The sequence below is a fragment of the Coenobita brevimanus genome, chromosome 26, assembly GCF_032717465.1.
Source record: "Coenobita brevimanus isolate Jiangsu-jjx chromosome 26, ASM3271746v2, whole genome shotgun sequence".
Classification (NCBI taxonomy): domain Eukaryota; kingdom Metazoa; phylum Arthropoda; class Malacostraca; order Decapoda; family Coenobitidae; genus Coenobita; species Coenobita brevimanus.
Window position 1 is genome coordinate 42,155,021 of NC_136979.1, and position 12,663 is coordinate 42,167,683.

The 12,663-nt window shown below is 38.7% G+C and overlaps 1 protein-coding gene across 1 annotated transcript in view; it reads left to right on the forward strand.

The window, feature by feature from the left end:
- Positions 1-12,663, forward strand: part of dpy (fibrillin-like protein dumpy) — a 442,341-nt gene that overhangs the window by 376,302 nt on the left and 53,376 nt on the right. Inside the window, 4 exon segments of the mRNA XM_080267992.1 lie at positions 3,025-3,223; positions 5,883-6,101; positions 8,496-8,620; positions 9,333-9,405. Of these exon segments, the coding sequence (XP_080124118.1) occupies positions 3,025-3,223; positions 5,883-6,101; positions 8,496-8,620; positions 9,333-9,405 (616 nt within the window).

A 12,663-nucleotide genomic window follows, 5' to 3' on the forward strand; every position in this document is an offset into this window, starting at 1 on the left:
ACTCCACATGCTCCTCTCAAATAACTCATTTCCACTGCTCTCGCTCTTGACTTGTGTCCTTCCAACAAGGTCTAGGCATTGCATTCATAAGTTAGAGTTGGTATCACAGTACTGTCATGCTGCAACTTTTTTACTTCCATGCTTACATCCCTGTTTCATATCACTGCTTTCTATGAACCAGCAACCTTTCATCCCTGCTGTACTCTTTCAAACACTTCATTCTCCAAACATCCATCCTTACTCATCACACTACCCAAGTACTTAAATGCACTCACATTTTCCATTTTGTCATTCTCCAGCCTCTCTGTGCATTCAGTTACTTCATTTTTCTTGAAGACCACAACTTAACTCTCCCCTACATTTACCTTTAAATTCCATTTCTTACATACTTGCCCATTCACCAAGCCATGCAGTTCCCCTTCACCTTCACTTGACAATACAGTATCATCTGCAAGCAGCAGAACAGAAAGTTTCCAAATGCTGCTTTCTCTCATTAGGGCCACTCCAACATCTGTTGCCCTACCTTGTTTCTCTTTTATAACTCCATCTAAATATAAATTGAGCAATCATGGAGACATGACACATCCCTGTTTCAGTCCAACATTCAGATAGAAAAATTCACACAGTTCCCCATCCACATGCACTGCGCCCTAGCACCCTCATACATACTCTTAATGGAATTCAACAGCTTTCCATTTACTCTATATATATAAATACTTTCCACATTCCTTTTTTATCCACTCTGTTGTATACCTTCTCCAAATCCGGGAAGGCAGCATGCAACTTCCATCCCTTCTCCAGAAGCTTTTCCATTGAATATCCTGGGATGAATATCTGATTTAATTAACTTCTTTCCTTCCTGAAGCCTCCCTGTTCTTGTTCAACTAATTCCTTCATTACTGTATATCCCTAACTCTGTCAGTAAGTATCCTATCATATACTGTACTTTTCCTGTTACACTAAGAAGACAAATATCCCTATGATTACCATATACAGTACTTCTTTTTCTCCATTTCCTCTGTACCTACCTTCCAATCCTCTGGGACTCTACCTTCCTCCCAGGCTAGTCTGCACATCTTGCATATCCTTTTAACTCCTATCTCATTCCCCATGCTTCAGCATTTCACCTCACCCTCCATCAATTCCTGGGGCATTCCTCATTTTGACTTTCTTCATTGATTCCACTACTTCCATCTTACAGATCTCTTCCTCCCTTCTCATCTACCTCCTTCTCCCATCCATTCCCCAGCCTCATATACAGGTATACCTCGATATATGATACCCCTAGATGCAATACCCCATCTTAACGATGGGGGTAGAAATACCACCATATCCAGCCTAACTATGGCCAAACCCTAGTTTAATGATGGGTTTTGATTTTTTTATCGATTTTGATATTTTAGGCTAAAATTGTTTGTTTAGGTTGATTTATAAACTCTTTTTTTAGACCTAGATTAATGTGTTTTAGCCAGAGGTGGGGTGAACATAGTCATATTGGGGTAAAGTTTACTAAGCTTGATTTTTTCCATTTATATTTGATGATTTTCATATTTTGTTGGTTTTAGTGAGTTATTTACAGGTGTTAGGCTAGGGTTAGCTTCTTTTACAGCTGTAAGGCCATTTAGATTGGCTTTAAACTTGTTTTTGGACTCACTTGGGTGGGTTTAGGACTTGGTTGGGGTGGGAAACCCAAGGCTCAAAAACACATCCCTATACTGTACATGTTAAATCTACCCCAAGATACGATACCTTGCCTAACGATGGGTTTTTTCTTAACCAGTTGCATCATTAAACCGGGGTATACCCATAGTAGCATTACTTTCATTCTCTATGTTTAACAGTTCCATAAAGTGTTCCCTCCATCTGCTCACTCTTTCCCATTTCTCCACCATCAGTTTGCCAGTTTTATATTTCATTCCCCTACTACCATCTTTATCACCTTGTATTACTCTTCTAACCTTTATCCAGGACATTTTCTTACATTCCCCTCACTTCACACTCAAATTCCTTCCAAACTCCTCATCTGCTTTCTTCTTACTCACTCTTTCTAATCTTTTCACTTCTCTCCTCATCTCTGCATATAACTCTCTATTCTGTCTCCCAGCTTTCTCCATGCCTTCGTTTCCCATCCACTCACTATATGCTTTTTTCTTCTGCGCTGCAGCTTGTCTAACCTCTTCATTCCACCATGCTGTTTCTTGCACCCCCTTTTGTCTTCTCTTCATACCACACACCCCCTCACATGCTGCACAGATTTCTTCTGTGAATACCTTGCATGCACCTTGCACCTCCCCCATCTGCACCAAATCATTTCTACCCAGTCACTCTTCCACTTCTCTCATATATTCTGATTTTTATGTTTATTTATTTATTTATTTATTTTTTTTTTCATCCTCCTGCAAATTTTCTACCCTCTTTGTATGGACTGCCACTTCTCTCTTTTATTCCATTTTTTTTTCCCCATCCTCCTGCAACTTTTCTACCTTCTTTGTAAGGACTTCTTCTCCTGCCCTTTTCTTCCTCTATTCATCCAGTGCAGAAGGTCCACATCTCCAATCTTTGTATGCTCTCGCATGCAGCACATAATTATTTTCTCATTCTCTCATCCACACACACACACCAAATCAGTCATTGCCTTCCATTCATTCAGTTCACCACCCATCCATCTCATTACTTGTCATGTATGCCTGTGTATCATTTTGGCTTTAAGGGGGTATTGGCTATCACGAGTCTCCTCCCTGCACTACTACTACTACTACTGTTATTACTACTACTACTGTAGTACTACTAAACAAATGCCTGTTTGTAGCTATTTGTATAATTTTATATCAACATAGTTTGTATTGCAGCTACTAAACATTTGCTATTTATGTAATTTTATGTCAACATAGTTTGTATCATTGGCATGCAAGAGGATATAGAGGCGTATAAGCAGAACTGAACAGTAGGTACAGTACTACAAAATCTCCAAAACCACTTGGAATATGCCCATTAATTCTTAGCCTATTTCTTCGTGGTTTTCAGGGTGACCCTTACGTGCGCTGTGAGCGACCAGAGTGCACCACTGATCAGGAGTGTCCATCTTGGCTTGCCTGCATCTCCCTGGAATGTCAGGATCCCTGTAACTGTGGCCCTGGTGCTGAGTGCCGTGTTGTCAACCATCGACCCATCTGCACCTGTCCTCCAGATTATGAAGGCGACCCCCATGTGGCTTGTACACACAGTGAGTTTCAGTTACCACATGTACAGTAGCATATATGAATATCCATACACGTACAAGTAGTGATTTTTGAAACCCTGTACAGTATATTTGTACAGGTTGACCTGTATACTGCACCCTTTTATCTTGTGTGTTGCAGGGGCACCTCAGTCTGCTGGTGTGAAGAACATTGGTACTTTGGCTATGTTGTGAAGTTATGGTACTAATCAGCCATGAAATGAGTGGACGTAAAAAATGCATAGCTTAATGCAGAAAAAGGATTATGAGATGTAGAAAATGGTGCAGGATAGACACAGGTTATAGTGACTGAACTGTTCCTGCAACACACCAGAATTGGGATGCCTAATACTGTATATGAACCACCCTGTTTATGTATAAGTGGTAGGTGGGGGCGCTCATCATCCACTTAATATAGTGCTGCTCTCGGGTGTCTGCCCTTTCCTCTCCTCCTTCCTTCTTTCCTTCCATCCCCTTCTGCCTGTCTTTCCTTCATTCTTTCCTCATCCTTCTCCTTATGGGTGACTTTACACTCCTTTTCCGTCTTTCTTTCCTTCATTCTTTTCTCTTCCTTCTGCCTGTGGGTGACTGTAAACTGACAAGCCAAATGGTTTCCTGCACATATGGAAACCATTTACTACACTGGGTGGTTACCATATAACCAAATTTTGGCATCTGGTGGTTTGGTGATAATTACGATGCTCCAGTCGGATTGAGCCAGTGAAGGTTTATATCCAAGGAGGTGGTTGGGGTTTATTGCTCACGTAATGCTACTCAGGGATGAGTGAGGCTGGTCACTCTCATCTTAAATGTCAGGACCAACTTGCCTAGCCCCGGGCTCCTATGCTCTTCATGGAGCAATGTAGGATTGGATGATGAATGAATGAAAAAAGTGAAATGTAGCAGTTGGCTAGCACATGCCCCAGATGGGTGGGTAACTGCATTATGTACATGCAGGCAGTGTTACAGATCCTGCAGGTAACATTAACGGTATGTCACTTTTGTCATATTTTATTCTTTGCATATTCAAGGCTGAAGTTGCTGATGGATGTTGAATGATGAACTGTCTCAAATATAACATGCAGGTGATACATTGACAATGAACTTTGTTGATTGGCCCAGGGTTTTGTGGCTGTGAGTTGCATTTTCTGAAAGTGTAAATAATAGTAATACAATGGTCGTGTAGAGTGAAGACAAATCTGTAGTTGTAGGAATTTGAAATGAGAATATTTTACATACAGCAAGTTCTCATATGTTACATTTTTTTTGCCCTTTTTTCATTCTTACTAAGTCCACAGTAAATTACAGAATAATTGCCTGCTGAAGTTAAATTGCTGTTTATAAAACTGACTTTAATTTCCCCCAATTTATGGTTTCAGTTGTATTAAAAGTTGTGTACAGTGCACTCACTAGTTTCACGAAATATACTTTTGCGAATTGCATTTTCACCTCTGCAAGGAGTCTCACGATTTTACTGAGAGTTTCGCGAGCCCCTGTGGGAAGTGATTGCACGCATGCACATCTCCTCAGTCAGTTGTTCGTGACATTGGTCAGCTTGATGAGCTCCCACTGGATTTTGAGGTTTTTGATGTTGAGGCATTGGGAAGTGGTGGTGTGGGAGACTCAACAGTGGTGGCGGGGAGCAGTGAGGGGACAAGTGGTAACTAACCACTGCTCCCAGCCTTGGAACTCATCATCAAGCCTCATCAAGCAGTTCAGCCTACTGTATGTGTTATGGTTAGCAAAGTCTTTAGTATTACGGTTCAGTAATATAATACGTGTCTGATTTACTGTGTGTAATTTATAATAGAGGTATTGTGTCATTAATGGGTAGCTAAGGGGGAATGAAGTGGCTGACCCCAGAACCAGTTACCACTTATTACATGTATACACACGAGTTTCGCAAGTTTTAGTTTCACAATGCAATTGTGGTACCAGTCAGGCGCAAAACTGGTGAAAGCTCTGTAACATCTCTAGCCAGTAATGTGGAGTGCCTGTGCAGTTATTCATTGCATAAAGTAAATTTCACTTTATTTTATTACTGTATTAAGGTGTTAGTGAATTAGCAGCTGTTCTTCACATTAAGTTGCTCAATTAATTCTAAAGCTGTTTTAAAGTAAGAAAAAAGTGGTTTCATGTTTTTAACCTCTCTCATGAATCAAAAGCATGTCTCCCTAGAGTTGTTTCCTGATAAAATGACATTTCAGTCAGTACAGATCATCAAACCATATTCTTATTAGCCAAGGGATTTAATCCCCGAGCTAGGCAACTATGGCCATATATCCCCGCTAGGTTACAGGAGCGCGCTACCACTCCCAGCACGGCAGTCCCGGGCGAGGCTCGAACTCGCAATCCCCCAATCACGACTCCGATGCTCTAACACTGAGCCACCGTGCCCCCATCTTATTAGCTAAGGAAGCTCCCTAACACCTCTTTCTTATCATCTTATTCCTGTACAGTATATGGCACATTAATATTTTCTTGTGTGTCATATAGACAAACTGTGTCATGTTAACATGGTGTAAAGAACTTGGAATAGAACATTAATGTGTTTTACTGAAAACTAATGACTGAGAAAAAGGTGTTGCAAAACTTTCTAACCTCTCAAAAGTGTGGTCTTACGACTTTAAACAAGGACTGTGTATAACTGTTGAAACATCCCCAGGGCCAGTTGAAGACCCCACATACAAGGAGTGTCGGACAGATGGAGAGTGCCCCAGCAAACAAGCATGCTTTGATGGCCGATGTGATGACCCTTGCCTGGTTATCCGGCCGTGTGGAAGCAACGCCAAGTGCAATGTGATTGACACACTACCATACAGGACTATGACTTGCGAGTGTCTGCCAGGTTTCACAGGCAATGCATACGTGGAGTGTGTTTTGCGTAAGTTATCCCATCCTCACTGTGTTGCCAGTAGGGCCCATAATTTTTTCCTTTTTCATTGCCACACAAATTATTTTATTTACTTATTTTTTGTTTCATATTTATTGCGACAGATTAAAATGCCATAGTAACCTCTCATTTTGGGCAGATATGTTTGCACAAATTCAGTAGGTGCCACATCATGAATACTGTACATACTTTGACTCCATTTGTGCAGAAATTTTTCTCGTTTATGAGGATTGGAGTTAAAAAAAAAAGGGGAGTTAATGTGCCAGCTGACAGTGTTTCTGTCCATTTTAGGGCTAGGAAAATACCTGGAAAAGTTACCAGTAGCATAAAAATCAAGAATCCTATTCCTTTGAAGGATGGTGTGCAAAATTTTGGGCACATTATCTAGTATCAGTGTACATGCTAAATACCATTTATTTGTCTCTAGTATCATCACATTATGTCCATGAATGATTACAGACCTTTGTATTATACTGTACTGTATGTCATTGATGTATGATACTTGACAAAAAACTTTATTAGAATGCCAAAATTTGGGCCTTTTGGAAATAGTTTTTGGATTTTCTCTTCCCATTTAGCTGAAAACAAAAGTTTCAAGATGTTTTTTTGTGCAGATTCTGTTTACACAGTACTTTTGGGGGATTCAGTAATTGTTCAAAGCAGGGGGTCAAAGTACACCTTTTTTCCATATTCACTGCATGATAAATTCAAATTGTATACAGTCACTACTCGCTATATGATAGGGTTGCAACAAGTGAAAATCTGTTGCATAATGATTTATTGTATAGCTAGTGTAGTCGACATAACATGGGTTCAATGGAGTTAGGGAGGGTGCCTTTGGCCATGAAACCTAAAATAAAAAAAAATACCCTTTTGGGTTTGTCCTTGGTGGCTTCTCAGTAGCAACACACTTTCCACTAGGGTTAGCATGCTTGCCAGGCATGATTTGCAAGTCACAAGTGTCAGTCTCTTACACACAGAAAGTTATTACTTTACTTATTAGTGGCCACTGCACAATTTGTTAAGCACTTGCACTGTTACTTGACAGTAGCAATGATGTTTCAAAGCCCTTTCATGCACAAAGTGGAACGAAAGGCAGACGATTACAGTGAATGTAAACACTGGGCAACCATACTGGCTCAAATAGCTGACTGTAAGCTTGTGTGCATCACCGCATCTGCACGAGATTCTTGGAGGTGGCTGTCACAATTATTGTTCTGTGAAACTGTGAACAATTTGTCTTTGTTATTCAAGAAAAGGAGTATAACTTTTATTATCATTGTACGGACTTGACCGTATGTAGTTTTCTGTGACATTGTTACATAATATTAGGAGTGTATACCCATGGCATTCCAGAAATATTATACTGTATTTGGTAGTGAATAATAGTAAATCATCATAACCATTTAATTGCAATTAAATAGTAAAATATTGCATTTGTTCAACTAAATATTGGTTAATTCCATTATAGTTATTTTCAGATGTCCTGTTCATTAACCATTCTAATGTTGTATACTTTCAGGCTCCTGTACCAGCCAGCTTTTTTTTTTTTTTTTTTTTTTTTTTTTTTTCCAATGAGTTTTTGTCCATGCTATACAGTATTCACACAGTACCACATTATAACCAGCAGAACCGAAAAGTCAGTTACTGTTCTATTTTTCTTCTTGTGATTCACAATCCCTATTTTCTTAAGCCATTGGATATACTTCTAATGTACAGTATTCTCCACTTACATTTTTTTTTTTTTTTATTGGTGTTCATTTAATGAGAAGGAATGAAAGTTTTATTTTGACTGTCGGTATTCAGAAGACATCCAACATATGACTAACCTGGGTGGTATCACTTATATTATCATAGTGATAATACTGTATGTGCTTAATGTCAGTGCATTTCAGATTATTTTATAATGCTTTGTATGTACTAGTGTTTTAGTTATTTTATAATGGGGGAAATGAAACTTTCAAGTATATCTGTTTCATGTATGCTGTGTATACAGTACAGTTTACAGTTTTAGAAAGTACTGTAGTGTAAATCACAGAATATCAACAGTGTATTGCCCAGTTATTACTGTGTGTTTGGTGTCTGCTGTCTTATGTGAAACAAGTTACTGCTAAGTGTGTAATTATACACCAAGTCAGAGATTATAATTTCAGCAATTAAGTAAAAAAAATCTAAGGCATCAGTACTTAGCAAAAAAAAGTATGCTGTTAAGTTTACATTAAACCTACCATGAGCCTTGGCTAAGGAGGGGGGGGGGGAAAGAAAGAAAAAAACAGGTATAAATAGTATGGTTTTGAGGACTGGAGTAAGTGAGAATGCAAAATTGGTCTGCATTCAAGTGTTCCATATCTAATTTGTTTGTATGTGTATGTGTGTGTGTTTTAGGCCCCACAGAGCCACCTGGCTGCACTTCTGATGATGAGTGTGGTCCTACTGAGGTTTGCCGCAACCGCCAGTGTCTTGATCCTTGTGCTGCCCTCAACCCCTGTGCCCCTAATGCAGAGTGTCAGGTACTTTGCATTATTATTCTTACTAACATACCCTGCTCTTCAGTTTCTTACTCCTCTTTTTGTTGTCCTTTGCTGAGAAGTACTGCATATCATTACTTTTGTTCTCAATCCAGTCTTCCATCTCATTAGTTGTGATACATGTATCTCTCTTTTCCATGCTATTTATTAAATGCCCTTAGCTTTGCTGTTGTAAAAACTGAAAACTCGACCTTCATTATTTTTTTTTTTTCTGAATGTAGACCCAAAAATCTGATACAATGAACACTGAAAAATTCAAGCTTCAGTGTTACCACGTCTGTCTTTGTTCTGTGCTGACTACAGTATGTGTCCATAACTTTGTTGAAAAAAAATTAACAAAATACACCCTTCATTTTTTTACTTTGTTATTCCCTGATGACTTTTTATCCATAACCCTGTTGCAACAAACACTGAAAATTCAAGTTTCTTTTTTTTTTTTCTTTTTTTTTTTTTTTTCCCCAGCATAATTCAGAATTAAGAATCAGTTTTATTATTTCTTCTTTCATTGTTTTTTACAGTATAATTCAGAATTAAGAATCAGTTTTCTTATTTCCATCTTAAGTGATTTGTGCTGACTATATTCCCATAGCTTTACTACAATTAGCACTATCAAAATTCAGACTTCATAAGATGGGAAATATCATCACGAATTTACTTTCATACTTCGGGTGATAGTTCATACCTTCCTCTCCAGGTGGAGAACCGACAGACCAAATGCACTTGTCCTGCTGATTACACTGGCAACCCTCATGTCAACTGTTACCAAAGTAAGTGACACCAGTGCTGCAGGTTCTTGCACCCTCCATCTTATCATGCTTTCTGTAGATTGATTCATATATTATGCACCCCAGTTCTTATATGTTACAAGGATGGCTGTGTCATTATTGCCACTATCATCCTTGCATGATTTTCTACTTTCCATAAACTGTCTAATGCTGTATACAGCCTGCTTTTACGTTCATTGTTTGCATAGTTGACAAGAAATTTTACAAGCCAACCAAAATGTCTCATTTCCTCACACCAGCAGACTGAACTGTCCCTGCAACACACTAGAACTGTGATGTGCATTACTGTATATAGACCATCCTTTATTTTGTCATTCTAACCTGTAATTTACAGGTATAGAAAAAAGTCCTTTTAAAGTTCCATTGCAACTTATAAATGTGGTTTGCCAGTTTCCCCCAGTTTACACTGACAGTTAGATAATTTGGAACATCACTGACAAACAACAAGGACTCAATGTAATCTTTCTAAAGTGTATAATTCTCAGTCCTTAATGTTCGTCTACCTAGATCAGCTAACATTTGCTCGTTACAATAAAATGCATGTGGTTTCCAAGAAAAAATATTTAATACTCCAGTTAAGCCTTTGCTAGAACAAGAGATGATAAGCTCATGTATACTATCACAGATCCCATGACTATCTTAAACCACATTCTTTCTTTGAGCATTTTGTAGACTGTCTTTGCTCAGGTACACTACCACAGGCTTGTCATAAGATGAGTAAGAAATATTAACATCTCTCCATCCATCATCCAACCCTACGTTGCCCCATGAGGAGCATAGGAGCCTGGGGCTAGGCAAGTTGGTCCTGACATTTAAGATGAGAGTGAAAAATATTAACTTCTGTTTAATTTTGACATTTAAGAAGAGTGTGGAAATAATAATTTTAAGTGAAGTATGCTCTAATTGAAGGTATAGATTTTGGAAGTTAATGATGTATTGATTAATTTTAACCTCAAATTGATGATTATACTCTAGTTTATTCTTGCCACTACCAAACAGTTTTATTCGGCTAAGGAAAGATCTCATGCTCGATGAGTCATATACTGTATACTGATTATTAACTCCTTCGCAGCTGAAAGGCCTGTCCTGTGGTAGCAAAAATAACATCTAGAAATATATAATAAACGTGAATGGGTTAACCTCTTGATTCCAGTGACATAAGAGTAAAGGTATTTTATTTAATCTTGCTGCCACCAGCTGATTATGTTAAGCATAAGAAAGTCCCATCCTGTTGTAAGGTTTAATGAAGGCTGTACCTATTGCCACCAGTCCAAATTGTCTGAGTTTGAAAAGTCTTTTAAAGCTAAACAATAATTAGGAGAGAGCAGAAGTAAAGCAATTTTAGTCCCCATTAAATTGAAGTGGTTAAAGTATAATGGCACAGAGGCATATGCAGCATATTTGACTGCACAGTGAAAGCAGCCTCACTAATCAGCCTGCAAAAGGTAACCTTTTTGATCTGATGATGTATTTTTGCATGTTATTCATGCTACTTACTAATTATTTAATTATACTTTTCTCTTCATTGGATGCCTGTGGGCATGGGTAACTCTGTTATGTAAGTTGCACTCACAAAATAACCAGTAACTCTTTAACTATGGAAGATACCCAGAATCTGAAAAGTTCTTGAGAATCTGGATATAGGGCTCTGACAGCTAGGAATGAACAAGTTTGGGTGGTGAGTTGGAGAAGGGATGGACTGGGAAAATGTTAATGTGAAGAGATCATCTGAAGATAAATGGGATTAATGAAGGCTATATCTAACCCATCACTCCTAGGCTGAATATAAGTGTCAGATAGTAAGAATAACATTACAAATGCATCACCTGATTGAAGGGGTTGAAACTGGATAGTATTGCCTTAGCTTGTACAGTGCCTGGCAACAACAAGTGCAGCCTTTGACTTATCAAGCTTTGTAACCTTTCACATCCACAGTAGTTTTGAAAAAGCATGAGATAGAACTTCTTCACTTGTTGCGACTATTGCCACAATTTTTAGGAAATGAATGTCTCAAGTTTTGATCAAGAGATAAAGTATTTCCTGAATCTATTTGCGCCATTACAGTGTTAGTTTTTAGTCATGCTGTACAAACCATGGGGTGACGTGGAGCCTGCTATGGTGCCATTGTTAACTTTGTGGAGTGATGCAGCCTCATCATCCACCGAGAAACCAAACCTCCATACTAATCCACGCGCTGTGGCGAGGCATTTTTCACCCACATGGGAGGATCAGTTCACTGCATGGAATGGACTTGCAGGGATGGTTGCTTGTCTGTTATTGATGGGTCTGCTTGATCAGACAGACTGGAATAGCACAACAACAACAACAATAACCATGATGATACAGTTTGTTCGTTATTAGGCTTAGTGTATAAATGAATGCTACTGCTAACTTAATTATGTCACAGACCAAGAGAGTGTCTGAAGCATAAAGGAGGCTCCTTTAGTGTTGCACATAATTATTAATAACCCTTGCAAATCAGTGTAGCTTATGGGCCATGAACTTAGCTGAATGTAACTTGCATGACATTAACACTACTATACTCCATATCAGCCAACTTGTCTGTCGAGCTGCACCCTCTCAACCACCATGTGAGACTCATGGAAGGATAGTGTGAAAGTTGCAGATAAATATGAACATCACTGTCAGAAACAGTTCACCATTTTATCCATATAAAGAAAGTAACCTAAGCCAGTTAGAGGGGAATGTTAGGTGTGAATCAGCTGACAAGTTAGCTGGTGTGGACTTACTACGCTCACCTGCTTATTCTTATTAACACCATAACCTCGTAACCCCACCTGTAGCTGCCCCACGTCCACCTCGCAAGTGCGAAATAGACATCGACTGTTTTAATATCAACAAGTGTTTGGATTCTCATTGTCAAAATCCATGTATGGCTGCCAACCCATGCAGTGAGAGTGCTGTGTGTAAGCCATACCGACACCAGCCCTACTGCTACTGCCCACCTGGCACCACAGGCAACCCATATGATCATTGTAGTCAAGGTATGTCTACAAACCTGTCTGTCTTCCACATTAAATGTCAAATTAAAAATTTCATTATGTAGAAAATGAAAGGAGGCATATTAGGTATGTCTCTTTAAATTAGGGTTTTTATTAAAGAGGTTATTTTGGCTGCATAGTATTGATAAGGTAGTATAGCCAAGGATAATGAAATCTTTTCCATATTGATTTCTAATTATACTGTGAAAATGACAGTTTTTACTGTTTTTATGGTTTG